General features: G+C 43.0%; 1 protein-coding gene across 3 annotated transcripts in view; it reads right to left on the bottom strand.

Annotated features, from left to right (window-relative positions):
• PCYT1B (phosphate cytidylyltransferase 1B, choline) overlaps positions 1-21,639 on the bottom strand; it is a 59,451-nt gene that overhangs the window by 2,920 nt on the left and 34,892 nt on the right. For all 3 annotated transcript variants that reach the window (XM_069945502.1, XM_069945503.1, XM_069945504.1), the window contains exons 4-7: positions 20,124-20,275; positions 17,753-17,831; positions 11,140-11,282; positions 8,861-9,049 (exon numbers count right to left, since the gene is read on the bottom strand). In XM_069945502.1, the coding sequence (XP_069801603.1) occupies positions 8,861-9,049; positions 11,140-11,282; positions 17,753-17,831; positions 20,124-20,275 (563 nt within the window). The remainder of the gene's footprint in view (positions 1-8,860; positions 9,050-11,139; positions 11,283-17,752; positions 17,832-20,123; positions 20,276-21,639) is intronic.

Below are 21,639 nucleotides of genomic sequence, written 5' to 3'. Positions count from 1 at the left end.
ACGCATTTGGTGAAATACAAAATACAGCAGATAAGAGAAATGTATTTGATATCTCTACTACAAAGCATATAAACCTTTTTTTTACATGCATCCCCATCAGACTAAACTAGAACTATTGTTTCAATTGTATAGGGACTTGGTTTGTGTTCCTCTGCTTTACTGCAGATCTTGATAGAATATAAAATCAAATTGATCTTGACACCAGGCAGCCATAATGTCATTTAAACAACCACGTGCATGCTCCAGGTTTGCTCATCTCTATATATAACCTAATAGTGTGGTCATGGGGGGAGTGGGAGTCCAAAATTTACCCTTGAGCCCACAGAACCTTAGTTAACCTCTTAAGGACATATGATGTACCCGTACGTCATATGTCCTCATTAGCACTTCAAAGCGGGGCCGCGCGGCGACCCCGCTTTGAAGCACCGCGGTCCCGGGTGCCGCATGTAGCCCGGGACCGCCGCTACTAGCGGGCACGGTCTGATCGCCGTGCCCGCTAATTAGCTAATCGGAGGCAGCTCTCAAAGTTGACAGCTGCCTCCGATTACCGGAGGCAACCGTTCCCTGGTGTCTAGTGGGGGAGATCGTTACTGATGCCGGCCGGGGACTCGTCCAAGATGGCGCCGTCCCCGACTCGGCACTCGTTTACTTCCGGCTGCAGCAGCCGGAAGTAAACGAGTAAACGAAGTAAACGAGTGCCTATCTCATTGATCTCTGCAGCATATCTATACAGCAAAGATCTCAATGAGAGATCACAGTATATATACTAGAAGTCCCCCAGGGGGGCTTCTAGTATAAGTGTAAAAAAAAAAAAAAAAAAGTGTTGTTTATAGTAAAAAGCCCCCTCCCCTAAAAAAAAATCAGAATCACCCCCCTTTTCCCAGGTTTTAAATAAAAGTAAACAAATAAATAAATAAACATGTTTGGTATCGCCGCGTGCGTAATCGCCCGAACTATTAATTAATCACATTCCTGATCTCGCACGGTAAACGGCGTAAGCGCCAAAAAATCCCAAAGTGCAAAATTGCGCATTTTTGGTCGCATCAAATCCAGAAAAAATGTAATAAAAAGCGATCAAAAAGTTGTATATGCGCAATCAAGGTACCGATAGAAAGAACACATCATGGCGCAAAAAATGACACCTCGCACAGCCCCATAGACCCAAGAATAAAAGCGTTATAAGCCTGGGAATGGAGCGATTTTAAGGAACGTATATTTGTTAACAATGGTTTGAATTTTTTATAGGCCATCAGATACAATATAAGTTATACATGTTATATATCGTTTTAATCATAACGACTTATGGAACATGCATAACAAGTCAGTTTTACCCCAGGGCGAATGGCGTAAAAACACAGTTCCCCCAAATAAAAGAAATGCGGTTTTTTTTTTCAATTTCACCACACTTTGAATTTTTTTCTGGTTTCGTAGTGTACCAAATACCAGAGAAAGCAAAGAAAAGTATATGCCATATAGTAAGTAAGCACACCACAAATCATAGAATAAGCTCAAAAATAACAGTACTTTATTCCACAGGTACAAAAAGAGATATAAATAATACTCATAGATCCAAAAGAGATTAAAAACACTTAAAAAGCACACCAAACGTGGAGACACCACGTGAGGTGTCATCCACCTTGACACCCCGTAAGAAGATTATAATGTGTCCTGTTCAAAATAAAGAAGGTAAATAACCCTTCAAAAGTGAAAAAAATATATTGCCATAAAGAATAAGAAATCAGAACTAATACAAGCAACAATAAGATGAATAGGCAGATAATACAGTGATACCCAAACAATAGATAGTTACCACCTAACCAAGAAATGAACAGTGACACAACGGGGTGTCAATAGGAGGAGCCCCACGCGTTCCGTCCGCACTACCGGACTTCCTCAGGGGTAATGGGATATGTCAAAGGATCTATATTTATATGGTAATTCATAAATGCTAAATCTGAACACAATAAGTTTAATCAATACCTGTGTGGGTGATTGGCTCCATGTACCCTGGCTCCAAGATGGCGCCACCGGCGTCCCCAGTACCAGTAGTACGCATGACCAAAATGCACTGTGCGTCATGCGGTCACATGATAACAGTGTACCACATGACCGCAAGAAATCCTACGTCATACGGTCACATGAGCATAATACATCACATGACCGCATGTATTCACTACTAAATAAAAAATAAATAATAAAGGAAAATACATATATTTGCTCAACAAAAGTAGATCTACTTATAGCGGTCATGCGTATAATATATAACTGGTATCCATGAACAATCAAATATACCAATACATCGCAATGCGCATGCGTGGCCAAAATAAAGATAATCACGGAGTATATATAAACACCATACTGTGCTACACTTATAATGTACTGTGCGACCCCCAAACAAACAGTGCAAGGAAAAACAAATTAGTGATATATGTATAATAAGAAAAACCTAAATGCCTAATCATAAATAATGAACTGTAATAAATATGCCAGCGCAAAAAGTGCTACCAATGATTAATAAGATGTCCCCAACATGATTATCAAAAACCATATATACCAAAATAATTGTAATAGGTCCCATAAAAATTGGAAACCCATATATTGAAATATTCCCAATATTGGTGATATATATATCATTGCACATGTGCAAAAAAGATAATATTATAAAAAAGATACCTAAATACATGATCATAAATAGTAAAACATGTACATACATACAAAAATACATATATACTCACACACATACACACATACCAACACATACATATGCACATGTACGACCCCTTAATAGCTTTAAAAATACACCATTATAATAAATACGCATGCGCCAAAGAAATTATCAAAGATAGTAAGATGTACTAAAGGGTGACCATCATTTCCAAATTTACGACAATAGTTCTATGACATGATAGTTACCCTTTTAGGTTCCCCAACATGATTATCAAAGACCATACATCCCGGAATAGTAGTAATAAGTCCCATAACAAGTACTAAAGAAGATAGGAACACTAGAGACGCAAACTCAGAGCCAGGCACAAGGAGCCAATCCACAAAATGTGCCGAAAAAATTAATCGGCACAGTTGTAGTCTGAACAATAAATTAGTAATAACAAAGGAAAACATATATTTACAAAAAAATAAAAAAGAAATATACAAATATATACAGATGTATGCAATCACAGTCAAATGGCAATGGAAAGGGGACGCCAGCGGCGTAGTAGTGCCACACGAATATGTCCATTAAGTAGATATATACAATTCTTCAGAGAAAATCCATTCCGATGTAGAAGAGGGCCCAATGTTGCAGTCCTGATGAAATGACAGACAACCGTGTCCCAATACAGGCAATAAAGGCTCCATCTGCAATGAGGCATAAGAAGTCCCACGGGGGTGGCAGCTGCCACCCCCGTGGGACTTCTTATGCCTCATTGCAGATGGAGCCTTTATTGCCTGTATTGGGACACGGTTGTCTGTCATTTCATCAGGACTGCAACATTGGGCCCTCTTCTACATCGGAATGGATTTTCTCTGAAGAATTGTATATATCTACTTAATGGACATATTCGTGTGGCACTACTACGCCGCTGGCGTCCCCTTTCCATTGCCATTTGACTGTGATTGCATACATCTGTATATATTTGTATATTTCTTTTTTATTTTTTTGTAAATATATGTTTTCCTTTGTTATTACTAATTTATTGTTCAGACTACAACTGTGCCGATTAATTTTTTCGGCACATTTTGTGGATTGGCTCCTTGTGCCTGGCTCTGAGTTTGCGTCTCTAGTGTTCCTATCTTCTTTAGTACTTGTTATGGGACTTATTACTACTATTCCGGGATGTATGGTCTTTGATAATCATGTTGGGGAACCTAAAAGGGTAACTATCATGTCATAGAACTATTGTCGTAAATTTGGAAATGATGGTCACCCTTTAGTACATCTTACTATCTTTGATAATTTCTTTGGCGCATGCGTATTTATTATAATGGTGTATTTTTAAAGCTATTAAGGGGTCGTACATGTGCATATGTATGTGTTGGTATGTGTGTATGTGTGTGAGTATATATGTATTTTTGTATGTATGTACATGTTTTACTATTTATGATCATGTATTTAGGTATCTTTTTTATAATATTATCTTTTTTGCACATGTGCAATGATATATATATCACCAATATTGGGAATATTTCAATATATGGGTTTCCAATTTTTATGGGACCTATTACAATTATTTTGGTATATATGGTTTTTGATAATCATGTTGGGGACATCTTATTAATCATTGGTAGCACTTTTTGCGCTGGCATATTTATTACAGTTCATTATTTATGATTAGGCATTTAGGTTTTTCTTATTATACATATATCACTAATTTGTTTTTCCTTGCACTGTTTGTTTGGGGGTCGCACAGTACATTATAAGTGTAGCACAGTATGGTGTTTATATATACTCCGTGATTATCTTTATTTTGGCCACGCATGCGCATTGCGATGTATTGGTATATTTGATTGTTCATGGATACCAGTTATATATTATACGCATGACCGCTATAAGTAGATCTACTTTTGTTGAGCAAATATATGTATTTTCCTTTATTATTTATTTTTTATTTAGTAGTGAATACATGCGGTCATGTGATGTATTATGCTCATGTGACCGTATGACGTAGGATTTCTTGCGGTCATGTGGTACACTGTTATCATGTGACCGCATGACGCACAGTGCATTTTGGTCATGCGTACTACTGGTACTGGGGACGCCGGTGGCGCCATCTTGGAGCCAGGGTACATGGAGCCAATCACCCACACAGGTATTGATTAAACTTATTGTGTTCAGATTTAGCATTTATGAATTACCATATAAATATAGATCCTTTGACATATCCCATTACCCCTGAGGAAGTCCGGTAGTGCGGACGGAACGCGTGGGGCTCCTCCTATTGACACCCCGTTGTGTCACTGTTCATTTCTTGGTTAGGTGGTAACTATCTATTGTTTGGGTATCACTGTATTATCTGCCTATTCATCTTATTGTTGCTTGTATTAGTTCTGATTTCTTATTCTTTATGGCAATATATTTTTTTCACTTTTGAAGGGTTATTTACCTTCTTTATTTTGAACAGGACACATTATAATCTTCTTACGGGGTGTCAAGGTGGATGACACCTCACGTGGTGTCTCCACGTTTGGTGTGCTTTTTAAGTGTTTTTAATCTCTTTTGGATCTATGAGTATTATTTATATCTCTTTTTGTACCTGTGGAATAAAGTACTGTTATTTTTGAGCTTATTCTATGATTTGTGGTGTGCTTACTTACTATATGGCATATACTTTTCTTTGCTTTCTCTGGTATACAGGTTTTCTATATGCCTATTGTTAGCACCCAACCTTATAAATTGTTTTGGCTGTGCATGCCCCCCATTTGTTGTTTTCTTGTAGTGTACCAAATGCAAAAATTCAGCCTGTCATTGCAAAGTACAATTAGTGACACAAAAAATAAGGGCTCATATGGGTTTCTAGGTGGAAAAATGCAAGTGCTATGGCCTTTTAAATACAAGGAGGAAAAACCGAAAACGCAAAAACCAAAATGGGCCCCGTCCTTAAGGGGTTAATTCTCTGTTTATAATCTTTATGTGGCTTTAATGTGGTTCTGCAGTTTGTCTGTAAATGAACCATCACATGTTCATGGATTTTTGCCAAGTCAAAAAAAAAAGAATGAATCGGGTAATCAATCCCCATTGACAAGCTATCCCCAAGGTGTCCACAAGCTATAAAGTGTGGTTGCTGATGTCATACAGTAGGTCCCAGCGGCACTATTACAGGAGTATGTTTGGTTCGTAGGTTACAGAGTTACTCTTTGTAGCTGCTATCCACATGGTCTTTAAACTGCTGCCTCAGATCAAGGGACCTTCCCTTTAATAGAGTTAGTAAGTTATTAAATATAAGTATATCTACCTCTATTTACATGCTCAGCCATGACATTAAAGGGGCATTCCTCACGCCCATGCGCTCTTTTACTATACCACGTATATAAAACACCACACGTATTGCTTAAAATAGGGTACAGATCTGACTCCACTTACCCCAGATGTAGGGAGAGTGAGGCACACATATTACACAGGCTGTGGAGCTGTAGGGAACTTGAATCTTACTTGAAAAAAAATCATTATCTAATAACAGGGGTTTTTGGTGTCACCCTGGAGTTAAACCCAAAGCAGTGTATACTGGGCTTCTAGACAATCTGCAAATCATTATACCTTGCTAGGTGTCCAACATGTCCTCTATCAGGCTAGGAAAACCATTGCGGCAAGATGGATACAATCTGCACCACCCACATTATTAGAATTCAAAACAGGACGAATATTGTAATAAGATTGGAGAGACACTTATCTGAAAACATATTGTCCATGTAAATTTGAATCTATATGAAGTAGATGGGTTGATACACCAGGCTGCCCTTGTCTAGCCCACAGATAGTTGTAATCCATTTGAAATGTTTATTAACTCCCTCCCGCCGCTGCACTGTGAATTAACATTGTTGCAGTCTATGCCAAGGCTGCAGCGACATTAATTCACGTTCCCAGAACCTACATGTTTCATCCACGGTGGGTCCCGGCTGTCAGTGACCGCCAGGGACCCACCACAACTGTCTGCACCAGAGTCGGTGCTGACATTCAGCCCTATAGATACTGCGCTCTCTATAAAAGAAGAATTCTCTGTCTGGTAACCATCGGGGCTCTGCAATGTGATCGCAGAGCCCCAATAGTAGCCATGGAAACCAAAAGCCTCAGGCTTCCAGTTTTCTGGCTACAGTGGCCAGAGGTAAGGAGGGAAGGCCGCGATCTCTGTCCCCTCCCCTCTCTCCCATGCCGCTGTTACAAACCTCTAACAGGGGGAGGGGGCAGAGCTAGGGACTTCAGCTTATGGGATCATTATAATAAGCTAAAGTCCAAAAACACTTGACACTGATGCATCAATGACCCATGGTTGGGAAAGGGTTAATGCCTTGTAGATACTTTAGATCTTGAGGACCCAGCTAGAGATAAATTTAAAATAGATGGAGTAACTTGATTGGCATGCACTCTACGTGGATTTAGGTTATATTTCCGGGTTTGTTGTACCTGCTATTTAATGATTGTGCATTTTGTTTAATGGCCATTTGGAGCACAAGTTAAAAAATTATAAACCCAAACCAATGTTGCCATGTTCCGCAATTTATAATGTATAAGCTATATGCTCCATACAGTGGCGTAGCTACTGGTCAGGTAAGACAGCTGCCATGGGGCTCGGCCAGGGGGGCCAGGGGATGCACAGGGAAGGTAAGAGCCATCCTGTGTCCTTCTGCTTAGCTCATTTACATGCTGCAAAACAAAAAAGGGTTAAAAAGCAAAGACAAGGAGATCTCTGCTTCACTGCTTTGATAATCCCTGACCTCTGTACTTGTAGCTCCTGCAGAGGTAAGGGTTAATCAGTGCAGGAGCAGTGAAGCAGAGATCTCCTTGTCTTTTGCTTTTTGACCCTTTTTTTGTTGCAGCATGTAGGTGAACCTTGGGTCACTTACACACTGCAGTACATAAGGGGTTAAGCAGAAGGTAGACTGCTCTGCACCTATATATTTAACCATAAGGGCTCCTAATGGGCCCTTATAGTAAAATACAGTGGACCGACACTGAAGCAGCCAACTGCTCTGCCAGTCACTCCTCTGGCTGCAGACAGGATTCTGTCTCTGGCCACAAGAGCTTTTTGTGTTGTCAGTGCTTTGTGTTGTGTGTAGGGGAGGGGGGCCCTGTACAGTTTTTTTTTATATGGGGCCCCATGAATCCAACTACGCCCCTGGCTCCGTACATTTTACTCCTTTCAGTATTGTATATTTGCTGTGCATAAGGCTACATAGCCACAGACTGGTCAGGGTGTCCATGCTGTTTACCACCAAAGCAGCGGGGAAGGGGGGGCACAGGGCACTGGAGGGACACTGAGCATCCCTCTGCCATCATCCTCTCCTGCAGCCACAGCCCGCACAGCTCTGGGAGTCGGGTCGGGACATCACCATGTTATCCAGGAAGTGACATCGCCATGTTATCCAGGAAGTGACATCACCATGTTATCCAGGAAGTGACATCACCATGTTATCCAGGAAGTGACATCACCATGTTATCCAGGAAGTGAAGCCTTGATGCAGTAGTAAGTGCACGGAAAAAGCACTTTATAAGCATTTTCCATAATAAGTGTATATTGGGGATTTGTATAACTTTTGAAGGGCAATACAATATTTCAATAAAAATTTCCGGAATGTGACAAAGAATTGGCCCCTAGATTCCCCAAATATCAATTCAATCTAGCAACTTTCGAATCTTCTGAAAAAGCTAGTTTGATCCTTAGAACTTACAGGATTTGCTACTAACATTTTGGTGTCAGATACCGCAAGTTTTACACATCTCTATTGGGGACAGGGAGAAATAATTGGCAAAGTGCTGCGGAATCTGTGTGCGCTATACAAATTAAAGCATTATTATTATTATTATGTTTAATATTATTAAAGGATGTGTTACAAGTCCCCAAAATCCTGAGTAGGTGAGCACTAATCTGCTAGAGCCTTACAGATTATCGTGCAACATCAGCCATTGGCCAAGGATCAGCTATAACAAGTACCAATGTGCGGCCAATGGCCAATGATTTTTAAACACATTTAAAGAAGAAAAATTAGCCGATAATTGTTTCTTCGACTGATGGTTGTCTTTATCAATCAGAGCAATATCTGCCCAAATTGGCCTGATTCAAAAATAAACGCTCCATGGGCCTCAAGTACAGAAAAAGGAACTTAGAACACTATGATAGCCATAAAAGAATGGAAGTGTAGCACGTACCCAGGCACCATCAGGACCAAACAACTCCAGAAAATTTCCAATGAACTCTCTTGACTTTTCTTCCCACTTCTGAATTAAATCGTGACTTTTCTCTTCCACCTTGTAGACAAATTCTTTAGATTTTTCTTCCACGTTTTTTACTTTTTCTTTCATTTTATCTACTTGGTTTTGAAATCTGTATTTCTTCTCCTAATAATAAATGAATAACAGTTTAAATTGTTCTAAATATAATATTCTAGAGATTACACAGAGAACGCCAACTGGCATATCATTAGAACTCCAGTTTATGTTCATACGGTTACTATAGGGTCCTTGGAGTGAAGGGACTCAGGACCAGAAACCGAAGAGAACTACCTCAAAGAAGCAGAAAGCTCTCAGTATTAGCAATATTTTATGCAAAGAGAAATGGGGAGAAAGAACAGGAAGTCTGTGCAGAAGTTATTATTTCAGTTATAGATGATGCAGTAGTTATTGTGCTCCCCTCCCTGGTGGAGTATGGACTGTCCCAGTACCTTATAGTTGCCATGCACAGCTCTCAGGCGCTGTGCCTGACATTCTCAGGTGGTGCGGCAGCTATAAGGTACTGGGGCCAGTTCACACTTCAACAGGGAGGTGACAGATCAAGGGATTACGGGCCTATAGTGTACAGAGCAAATTGGAGATTCTGGCTATATTAACATTTTTAGATTTCCAGCTATTTTTATAGAATAGTCCAAAACTCTATTAATGCAGCCCGCATTACTGGAAATACTGACAGACCTCATTATAGGTTATTGGGATCTATCAGGATTCATTGGAATCTTGAAAATCAATCAAGCATAGCTTTCATGGCTCAATTATAAATGGAAGCGATGACACTATAGAGTCTAAAGGGCAATATTAATGCTCACTGTAAGACTACATTCACACGTCAAGGATGAAAATCTGAATCCTCTATTTTTTACCTACAATTTGCAAAAAAATCATCCGTTGTGCATCCGTACTGTGCTCAATATTGTAATCCAATTATTTTTTTTTGCAGATCCGCAAATAAAGGTGTAGTGAAGAGGGAAAAAAAGGGGGATGTCAAAAATGATGTCATTACCTGCCCCAAACCCCCCAAAAAGGTCACATGGTTGTCTGGGGGCCATTTTACAGTCATTTCTATCAGGCAGGATATTGAATACATCCATTAAAATTAATAGGTTGTAATGGATTCTGTGTTTCCTGGTCAGTGAAAACGGATTTAAAAAAAACTGATGTGTGAATGTAGCCTAAACAAGTGCCAATCTCGTTCATCATTGCTGGTTTAAAGCAAATGTACCATCAGGTACATTCGCTTTAACGTAACCCACGAACAGATCGGCGCCGTCGCAGGGAAGCCGCGGGCTGGGGCTGAAGCACTGGAGGCGGGCTGGGCCGCCCCCAGTGGGAGGAATCCCCCGCCCCTCTATGACGCAGCTCCGTTAGAATCAATGGAGCCGCGTTATACAGGGGCGTGGGATTCCTGCCACTGGGGGCGGCCCAGTCTGCCTCCAGTGCTTCAGCACTGACCCGGTACTTCAGCACTGGCCCGGTACCCGTGGATAGAACAGTGCCAAACACGGGAATCGGGCAACGGTTCATGTTAAAGCAAATGTACCTGATAGTACATTTACTTTAAAGAAGTCTTGACCATTGTGTGGGTAGGGCCACATAAATAATCATTGGATCATTGCAGGACTTACCGACTATTGGGGAAATAATGGGGAGATATGCAAGCACTAAAACAGTGGCTTCCCGACAAAAGAAAACTGAACCCATAGTGTAATTCATACCATACAAGTTTGTTCCTGTATTTTTTATCTGATTGCATTATAAATGGAATGTACTTATTATACAGTGCTCTGAAACATCACTGCATATACAAGAAGTATACGACATAATGGAAAGCGGGCCATGTGTCTTGTCAGAGGATGCCAGGTTATGTGATATCATTAGGATCTGTAACATTGGTGTTCTCAAAGGGATTTCCAACACAAAAGCATAATTATCAGGAATAAGAACTGAATCCTGGAATTCATTTATATTTAAAGGGGGATTATCGATCTAATCCCCCTATAATCCATCAAACTCTCGTAATAATTTATGATTTAAAATGAAACTGGAGATTTCTATTCAATGTTGTACACAACACTCTACATTAGACCAGCTCAGCAAATGAAATGGGAGCACTGGTTTTAAACACTGTAGTTAACAAAGGTGGGGGGAAAAAAGTAGTCGCTATGGGAAGCGGCTTTGTTAGCAGTCTTTATACTTACGTTTATAAAACTAACATTTAGCTCTTTTGCAGTGTATCCCCTCTGGAGATTGCGCCTGGCATAAACATCATAATCACGGACGATTCTAGTGATTATGTCTGACGTTGAGATACCTTCTGTCCTCTGTGTTGGTACAAACATGCCTGTCACAGAGAGGAAAGGTGCACTGGATGAGAGGATTGTATAGGAGTGTGGTTATAGCAGTATTATCTACCAATCTTAGGGATGTCATCTGTGTCTTAGACAACCTTTACCATTAATTCCTCCAAGCAAATCTTACCTAATTATTACTTAATGCATATCACATATAGGCTGCCGGAGGTACCATGACATCTAATGTGAACATCACAATAAAGATATTCCAGACAGGGAGACACACATGGAAATTGTTGGGACCATTTCGTTAATGAAAGACAAACCAACTATGGTCACTGAAATAACTTTAAACTTATAAAAGTAATACTACATTTAAGTTCAAATCAACTGAAAACCAGATGTTGCTTTTGAATTGGACAAAAATGACGGTTCTGTTAAATTAAAGGGGTGTTCCTATCATCTACATTTTATTGGGTGATAGGGAATGCAAAGAAAACAATTTTGCATTAGCAAAAAAATGTTTCTTCTGTAGTTTGGCCCCCCTTCTCTCCCTTTAGTTTTGATAGCTTGTTGTCTAGGTTGCCGACCAGCTCTGAGAGTAGTGGCCAGGCTGAGATGTCGGGACCTCAGGGAGTAGTAAGTATACTTTGTCTATCGGTACCTTGTTTGCGTATATGCGACTTTTTGATCACTTTTTATAAAAAAATTTTCTGGATTTGATGCGACCAAAAATGCGCAATTCTGCACTTTGGAATTTTTTGGCGCTTACACAGTTTACCGTGCAAGATCAGGTATGTCATAATTTGATAGTTCGGGCGATTACGCACGTGATGATACAAAATATGTCTGTTTATTTGTTTATTTATATTTATAAAATGGGAAAAGGGGGTGATTTGGACTTTTATTAGGGGAGGGGATTTTTTATTAATAAAAAAAAAACATTTTTACTTTATTTTTTACTTTACCAAAAGTCCCCCTGGGGGACTTCTATATACACAGCACTGATCAATGAGATCAGATCCGGCCTGCTGCAGACCACAGCAATGTATTGCCGAGCCGGGTCAGCATCATTGCCCGGCCTGGCCAGAAGAACGGATCTCCCCGTCCCACTAGATACCAGGAAAGTGCGGAGCACAGCATTTAAATGCAGCTGTCATTTAGATGCTTAATTAGCTGGTGAGGCAACAGGACCCGCGTCGGCTAATGGAGGCGCTCCCCAGCTGCAGATACCAGCCGGGAGCGGCGCCATTCAGAGCGGGGTCCCTGCAGGACCCCTCTCTGAACTCCCTTCGCGCTGCCATGATGTAACAGGTAATTAACCTTGGAGACATGTGTTACCTCAGAGGGAGACACAGTGATACCGAGCTCAACAGTAGTGCACCCTGTCCTCGTTTCCACCTACCCATGCTGAACCAGGAAATGAGACAAACCTTCATAAATGTCCCCCTATGTGTATTGGGTAGCCATCATACCATTGACCTCAATGCCTTCCATTGACTTCAGTTAAAAATCAGTAACAATGGACTCTTTTTTTTTTTTTTACACAGTGTAAACATAGTTACAAATTACGCATGTACAGTGGTAGAGAGTTGATATTCCTTCTTCTATGGTTTCCTTCAACTAGCACCAGTATATAGAGTATACAGACTTACTACTGCTACTCTCCAAGTAAGAACTGCCTGGTATTCCTGCTCTCTGCATGATTCATCTCCTGGATGCCGCTGACTTGTAACATAGATCAGTGTCGGAGATTACGCTGACCATAGCTTTTAAAGGGGTATTCCCCCCAAGAGCTAAAAAAATGAAATGCCTCCAAACCTAGCTAGTCTTGTTCACGAAGTCCCCCTGAGAATTTTGAGCCGTCTCCCGTCTTTTTAGCTGCTTCCGTTCCTGAGTTACAAGTTTTTCTAAAAGATGGTCTATATCCAAGATAGGAAACTACATTTCCCATCATGCAATGCTTATGCCTGATGATGATGTACCAGAGTTGAGAAGGTGATGGCCATGTAGCAGAGTTGAGATGTAATGGGGATGTAGCAGAGCTGAGATAGTGAGCACGATGTAGCAGAGCTGAGATGTAATGGGGATGTAGCAGAGCTGAGATAGTGAGCACGATGTAGCAGAGCGGAGATGTAATGGGGATGTAGCAGAGCTGAGATAGTGAAAACGATGTAGCAGAGCTGAGATAGTGAGCACGATGTAGCAGAGCTGAGATGTAATGGGGATGTAGCAGAGCTGAGATAGTGAGCACGATGTAGCAGAGCTGAGATGTAATGGGGATGTAGCAGAGCTGAGATAGTGAAAACGATGTAGCAGAGCTGAGATAGTGAAAACGATGTAGCAGAGCTGAGATAGTGAGAACGATGTAGCAGAGCTGAGATAGTGAGAACGATGTAGCAGAGCTGAGATGTGATGGGGATGTAGCAGAGCTGAGATGTGATGGGGATGTAGCAGAGCTGAGATAGGGAAAACGATGTAGCAGAGCTGAGATGTGATGAGGATGTAGCAGAACTGACATAGTGAGATGTCCAGGGGTGAGAAGGCTGCAGGCGGCCGCAGGTGAGAGGGCTGCGGGCGGCCGCGGGTGAGAGGGCTGCGGGCGGCCGCGGGTGAGAGGGCTGCGGGCGGCCGCGGGTGAGAGGGCTGCGGGCGGCCGCGGGTGAGAGGGCTGCGGGCGTCCAGGGGTGAGAGGGCTGCGGGCGTCCAGGGGTGAGCGGGCTGCGGGCGTCCAGGGGTGAGAGGGCTGCGGGTGGCCGCGGGTGAGGGGGCTGCGGGCGGCCGCAGGTGAGAGGGCTGCGGGCGGCCAGGGGTGAGAGGGCTGCGGGCGTCCAGGGGTGAGCAGGCTGCGGGCGTCCAGGGGTGAGAGGGCTGCGGGCGGCCGCGGGTGAGGGGGCTGCGGGCGGCCGCAGGTGAGAGGGCTGCGGGCGGCCAGGGGTGAGAGGGCTGCGGGCGTCCAGGGGTGAGCAGGCTGCGGGCGTCCAGGGGTGAGAGGGCTGCGGGCGGCCGCGGGTGAGGGGGCTGCGGGCGGCCGCAGGTGAGAGGGCTGCGGGCGGCCGCGTGTGAGGGCTGCGGGCGGCCACGGGTGAGAGGGCTGCGGGCGTCCAGGGGTGAGAGGGCTGCGGGCGTCCAGGGGTGAGCAGGCTGCGGGCGTCCAGGGGTGAGAGGGCTGCGGGCGGCCGCGGGTGAGGGGGCTGCGGGCGGCCGCAGGTGAGAGGGCTGCGGGCGGCCAGGGGTGAGCAGGCTGCGGGTGGCCGCGGATGAGGGGGCTGGGGGCGTCACACAGTTGGGGCTGCAGGCACAGGAGCGCTGCGGGCAGCCACCGGGTGAGCGGGGGTAAATGCACAGCCTGATGGAGAGGGGAGGAGTGAAGGGGTTGTGCACACAGTGTGGGGGGAGGGAGATGCATGATATGGGTGATCTCTGTGGGGGGCGCCGCTACACAGTTGCACTTATCGGAGGCTGCCAGCGGCCACCGGGAGAGGGGGGGCACAGACTGTGGGTACGCTCAAGGTGGGGAGGTTACATAGAGCTGGTGACCTACAGGGCGAGGGGCACACAGTGGGCGGTGCTGCGTCTCACTGTCCTCCCTCACTTCAGTGGACTGGGTTAGAAGCGCTAACCCAGCCCATTGAAGAGATGGAGGACACGTGATGCCGTCTCGGAGGGTCGGGGCCAGGAGCAGGGAGCGGTGTCGGAGTGGACTGAGAGCTGATGATTCTATGCAATCCGTGGGGGTTGGGGCACCTAGATAACAGCAAAACTGTGCAGAATCCTTAATAAATTTATATTGGAAAGATGGAAAGCTACGGGTGGGCAATGTATTAATGCAAAAATAATTTTGGGGGGAATACCCCTTTAACTTTGCTAAGTGCCAGGAACAGATCTACGGTCTGTATGCAGAGCTGACTGCTTTCAAAATACCAACCCCTGAAGGCATTGGGTGCCGCAGATTCCAGTACTCAGACGTCGGGTCCTCTGGTGGGCCAGTCTGCCAGTCCTTAGCTTTCTTTGGTTCAGTGGTACACACCATGACACCAAAGAGCATACTGACTACTTTTCACCTAGTAAATAAGCATACTGGCTGATTACAAGTATGAAGATACCTGTGGTGCTAATTACAGGACACACCTTAGTTTAAAATGTCTCTATGGTCAAATTATTCTCAGTCTTTTCTATGAGAATCGTCATTTTTTCCAGGCCAGTTTATTTGCTTTGATTTTTCTGATTTTTCTGATAAATGATAATTCAAAAGCATTGTCTGATTTTTATTATTTTATTTTCAGTAAATGAAAATGTATTATTACCATTGTCATTTACGGGTTCTCTCTCTCTGACCATTGTGGGTTTTTCTTTCTTTAATATAAATGTACCAACAGCTTTATCCATTACCCTCTTCATGACCAGGCTACTTTTAGCCTTAAAGGGTTATTCCACTTCATTACTTTTAGTATGTTGCTTCCTATGGTGAGACTAACAATTCCTTCCATACCTTTTTCACCTCCTTCTCCCAGTTCTCAGCTGATACTTTCTGCTGAAAACTCAAAAATCTGTGTGTGAGCCTTTCTCTCTGTCTCTCCCTCCTCCCCCCTCCCTTATGAGACTGATGTAAAGAAGTCCCTGGCTGGCTTTATCTGCAACATTGTAGCTTCTTTGTAATGCTGGGAGGATTAATCACAGTGAATTAAATAGCAACTTGACCTCATAATAACCTTCCCAGCATTAGAAAGAAGCTATAGTGTTACAGATAAAGCCTGCCAGGCGTGGTGTCCCTTGTATGGCACCTGTCGCAAAGTTATCCCTTCAGTGGTGATGTAGGTGTATTTTTTAGTTTCACCACCAGATGCCAGGGTTATGTTTAAACTCTATGATGTGTTGCACAGCTGTAGCTGCTAAAGGGTTACAGTTTATGTACCACCTGGTCTGTGCTGACTAATGGGAGATAGTCTCTCTTCTCTTACCTATCCCTGCTCTCCATACATACACACAGACCCTGGGGAAGTGGTTAGTTAGCCCCTAGGGAACAGTTGAGACGTGGTGTGTGTCAGAGACACACATGTATGGAAAACCTAGAGACTTTTACTTCTAAGAGTACCACTATGTACACTATGCAGTGTTAGACCCCAAAAGGACGACAAATCAGAGATCACCTCCTGACCATGCCGTGAACGTCTTGAAACAGTGCAGGGCAGTGTCCTAGGACAGAGGAACTGATCCGGATAGAGCAAAGCAACCGCAATGAAGGGCTACGTAGGTTTATCTCGCAGTGCAGGTGACACTGGATAATTTTAGACACTTAGCTACTCTCAGGTAACCAAGACTGGGGCTTGTGTCACCCCGATAGGGCTGGTACCTCGACACTGCAGGGCAGAAGGTGGTTAAGCAAAACACGGACACATGTGTTCTTCTTACAAGTATTCTTCTCTTAAGTATCTCTCTCTCAAGTTCCGGCAGAGCACACTACTACCCTGGGTTGGGGCTCTCACAACAAACTCCTCTACTCTTCTCTTCACTGCTCAACACTAAGCTACCCAAGCACCGCTATAACTACATATTCTACCAGCACAGACCCAGTGAACACAAGTCTGTACCAAAGAAGTTGTCTATTACCAGCGTATCCTGTATCACAATAGACTGTTAGTTAAGCCTGTTGGATGGGCGTTCTATGTATAGAGTCTGCTCTGAGTCAGGCTCTCTGCATAGATCGCTGATAACACTGATCTATGATATGCTATGGCATAGCATAGATCAGTATATGCAATCTAATAGTTGCATGCTATACTGTAAAATAAGAGTGTAAAAAAAAAAAAAGTGTAATAAAAAAGTATATAAAAGTATTAAAAAAAAACCTTATAAACCCCTCTCCCAATAAAAGTTTAATATACCTCCTTGCCCATTATAAAAATATAAATATAAAAAAATAAAATAAATTAACATATTATATATCGCAGCGTTCGGAATTGTCCAATCTATTAAAATATAACATTATTGTTCCTGCGCGGTGAACGGCGTAATCGAGGAAAAAAAACACACCAGGATTGCTGATCTTTTAAAAAAAAATAATAATAAAAAGTGATCAAAAATTTTCTTTTACACCAATATGATATTAATAAAAAGTAGAGATCATGGCGGAAAAAAATTACACCCCAACCAGCCCTGTAGGTGGGAAAAAAAAAGCAATATGGCTCTTAGAAGGCGGGGAGGAACATTGCATTAATGGCACCAATGGGCTCGGTCAAATCTCACCTGTCTCACTTTATAGCTCCGAGATGCTATATATACCGTATCCAGGCCATTCTGAGGTTGTTTTTTTTGTGACACATTGTACTTTAGGTTGATGGTAATTTGTGGACAATATCCAAACAACATTTTGTTTTATCATGTTTTATCATGTTTTTAACTTTCTTACTTGTATTGCCGGCGTGATTATGAATGCGGCGATACCAAATATCTGTACTTTTTTTTCTACAGAAACAAGGTCTATTCTTCCACTTTGACCATGAATAGTAAAGCAGATTACCTGCCTCCTTTATGTGTTTGTAGACATCATCAGAACCCGCTGATGAATATGGGATGTCATCATGAGCCACAAAATCAATCTGGGAATAAAGAACACAACATATAACGGAGGTTTCCAAAATCCATGATTAAACATACAGACAATAAATCAGCAGCTCTAGCCCCCTGTGCTCACTATAATATATGGCTTCTGTGGTAGGGCTGCTGTAGACCCTCACCAGACTAGCCCATCGACATAAAATAACATAAACCAAGCAAGAGCCTCATCATCTGTAAAGTATATAGAAAAGTTTAGCTGGGAGGTTCCCCGGAATGTATGAAAATTTAATGAACCAAATTGCATTAGATCAAAGTAATAACAAGTCTATGTGTGTATGTTGAGCATGCATATATGATGATAAGGAGATCAAGGGAAGATTTTAGCATTTCTTCCTAATTTGTGTCAAATCTAAACCCAAAACATGATCATGAATTATGCTGCAATGCCATTTAAAAATGCTCTGGGCTTAGTTCAAGTTGCTTTTTATAAGCTTGCTCTATAATAAGCATAGTTGTTAGTTATATAATATTGTGAGATAATAAATATATATATATTATTATTATTATTATTATTAGGAAGAGGCCTCCTGTTTATGTCTATACATATGCTGCTCTATATAAACCCAAGAAAGAACCATAATGTAGCCAGTGTGAATAAACTCTTATCCGAGTTTACAAAAACACTTTCTTCCAGAAACAGCAATACTATGGGTGTGGGTTTTGCAGCTCAATTTTATTCAAGGGGATAGAATTAAATTGTAATACCACACACAAGCTAGTGATAGGGGTGGTGCTGTTTTTGCAAGAAATTAACTGTGTTTTTTTCTAGTCCTGGATAACCCCGTTAACAATTTTTGTTCAATGGGACCCACCCATCAAAGTTTTATAATCATTTTCTATTAGTAATTCACGTTATTGGGATTATTTGTGAAAGGGCACAAATACTGATGTATTTGCCTATGACTGAAAAGCTACTGTTACACAGCAGTATTTACATCAGTATTTTGTATCAGCATTTGTAAGCCAAAACTAGCAGAGTGCAACCTACACAGAGGACAACTCTCCGACACCTCTTTTGGGAATGGATGGGGCCACAGCACACATGCACGTTCTGCAGCTCCACTGAGCAGGGATTTGGGGGTCCCCAATGGGAGGGGGCAGTGATTGGTAATAGCAGTGGCTCCATTCAGTGAGATGGTCCACCTTGTCATACTGAAAAATTTATTCCAGAATGGTTCAACATGACAGAGTGTTAGGGCCACGGCGGCGTCCCATGCTCCGGGCCGCCGCCGCGACTCCTCTCTTCCCCATGCAGCAGCCGGTGTCCATAGGCAGGGACCCGGCGCTGCTGTTGCTTCAGCCCCGGGGGGCGCCTCACCTCACCGCGCTCCTGTCCGTCGCTGTGCCGGCCGGCGCGCGCGTCCCCGCCTCCTAGGGCACGCGCGCCGGCTGTCTCAGATTTAAAGGGGCAGTGCGCTCCTAATTGGCCTGTATGTCAATCACTTCCTTTTAAGTTCCAGCCCTGCCTCCTTCCAGGTGTTGGAGCCTCCACATGCTTTCCATAGCGTTTGGCCCAGCTCCCTGTTGTTCCTGATTCATGTCCACTACCTGGTCCCTAGTCCTTGTTCCTGATTCCTGTCCGCTACCTGATCCCTAGTCCTTGTTCCTGATTCCTGTCCGCTACCTGGTCTCTAGTCCTCGTTCCTGGTTCCTCCTCCTCTGTTACACTATTGCTCCTGTGTTCAGCCTGTCACCTGCGGTTACGCCTACAGACCTCTGCCAGCACCATCTCCTGCCTACTGCTCCTGCCACGCCTCGCCTGCCGTCACTAGCAACCAAGCCAGGGGTAGCGACCTGGGGGTCGCCTGCCGCAGCAAGTCCATCCCGCCTTGCGGCGGACTCTGGTGAAAACCAGCGGCCCCTTAGACTCCGCTCCCTGGTGAGGTTAGTGCCATCGCTAGTGACGGTCCAGTGGATCCACTACTCCAGACCTTAAACAGAGTTCAAGGTGGTAAATAGACATCTAAGTTCCCAAGACCTTGATCTGATCCAAGTACGCCCCATCTCTCAATTTATAGGCTTTACAGGATCTACGCCTAATGTCTTGGTCTCAGATATCACAGGACACCTTCAGTGGTCTTGTGGACGCCATGCATTGATGGGTCTGACATGTATTGGCAGCAGGAAGGGGCTCCTATGCAACATTAACTATTAATAGCCGATCAGAATAAATGGATTGATGGATAGGAATAATATTTACTATACTATATTCTACAACAGGGCCAACAACTAATCAATAACAAAGAATCCATATCTTTGGAGATCATTATTACCTTATGTTTTTCTAAGAATTCTGGAGTGAGCGTCCACGGGGCATCAGTGATGACTTCATCCACATACCTACAATGGCGCAGAGCCTCATAGCGTTCATTCTCATTCATTACTGTGAAACCTTTGTACTTGTGAGTTAACTCATCACTGCAAACTGACAAACACCATTAGAAAACTGTTCCTAAGGTAATTTCTGCTTAATACAATAATGAAATACAGAAACTGTACACAAGAAACATGTAAAAACCACTTTCAGAATTAGATGGTTACCGGTAGAAATGAGCGAACCGGGTTCGGATTCGAGTCGATCCGAACCCAAACGTTCCGTATTTGATTAGCTGGGGCTGCTGAAGTTGGATAAAGCTCTTAGGTTGTCTGGAAAACATGGATACAGCCAATGACTATATCCATGATTTCCACATAGCCTTAGGGCTTTATCCAAGTTCAGCAGCCACCGCTAATCCAATGCCGAAAGTTCGGGTTCGGATCGACTCGAGCATGCTTGAGGTTCGCTCATCTCTAGTTACCGGTAATGTTTACCTAGTATGTTTTCACAGTTAATGGCAAGAAACTGACTAGCGATCACTTTGCTTTTGTCATTTCAGATTTACATTTACAGGAAAAAATTTTAAAAAATTAAAATATTGCTGGGGCTGCACAGGAAAGAAAAAAAAAGCTATGCTTCCAGTCCCGTGCTGATCATCTTATCTGGCTGTGTCCAATACGAGAACTAGGAGCAGTGCCTAACTGCTTAGTCAGTTACTGGCCAAAACAAGACACCACTGTCTGCAGGTCCCACTCAGAGCTCTTGTCTTAGACACAGGGAGAGCAAACAAATGGAAGATGCAGTGGGAGCTACGGAGGACTGAGGGTAGGTAAGTATAGCTTTTCTTTCTGTACAGCCCCAACAATATACAAATTTTTTAGCCAAATGGGAATAACCTCTTTAAAAAAATCTTTATTAGTTTTTTTTTTTAATGTATTACTATCTTCTTTTTTTTTTTAAATTATGAAATCTTGCAATTTTCCCTGGACATCAGTGAGGTTCAAGGGCAGGGTGAGATTGCAGCCAAAAGCATGTGGTTCATTAAGAAAAATGTTTGTTGCAAAATACTGAGAGGGAAATTTATCAAGACGAAGGCGTACTCGTAGGCCAGTCTTAAATAATTCCCTGCCCCCTTTTTCCCCAGCTGGATTTAATAAGTTAGTACAGCCGGCCAGCCTTGATAACCTAGGCGCAGGAGCAGGCCACACCTCCTTCCCACCTTACTGCCAGTGTTTTTTTAGACATTTTGGTAAATCTGGGCCTAAGACATGTTTATGTTAGAATACACCATATCTGGTGGGATTGTTCAGCATATACACCAGGAAATACTGCTTGTATATATGCTGTACGTGTCTACAGATCCCCATAGACTAGATAGGAGCCAAGTGTGTCCTTTTGGTTTTCATTTTTGTTGCATAGGAAAGTACTCTCCTTTCCAAGCGACCACTCAAATAAACATTTGCAGTATACAG

Source organism: Dendropsophus ebraccatus, chromosome 11 (genome assembly GCF_027789765.1).
Source record: "Dendropsophus ebraccatus isolate aDenEbr1 chromosome 11, aDenEbr1.pat, whole genome shotgun sequence".
Lineage (NCBI taxonomy): Eukaryota > Metazoa > Chordata > Amphibia > Anura > Hylidae > Dendropsophus > Dendropsophus ebraccatus.
This window is presented reverse-complemented; position numbering and strand designations above follow the sequence as displayed.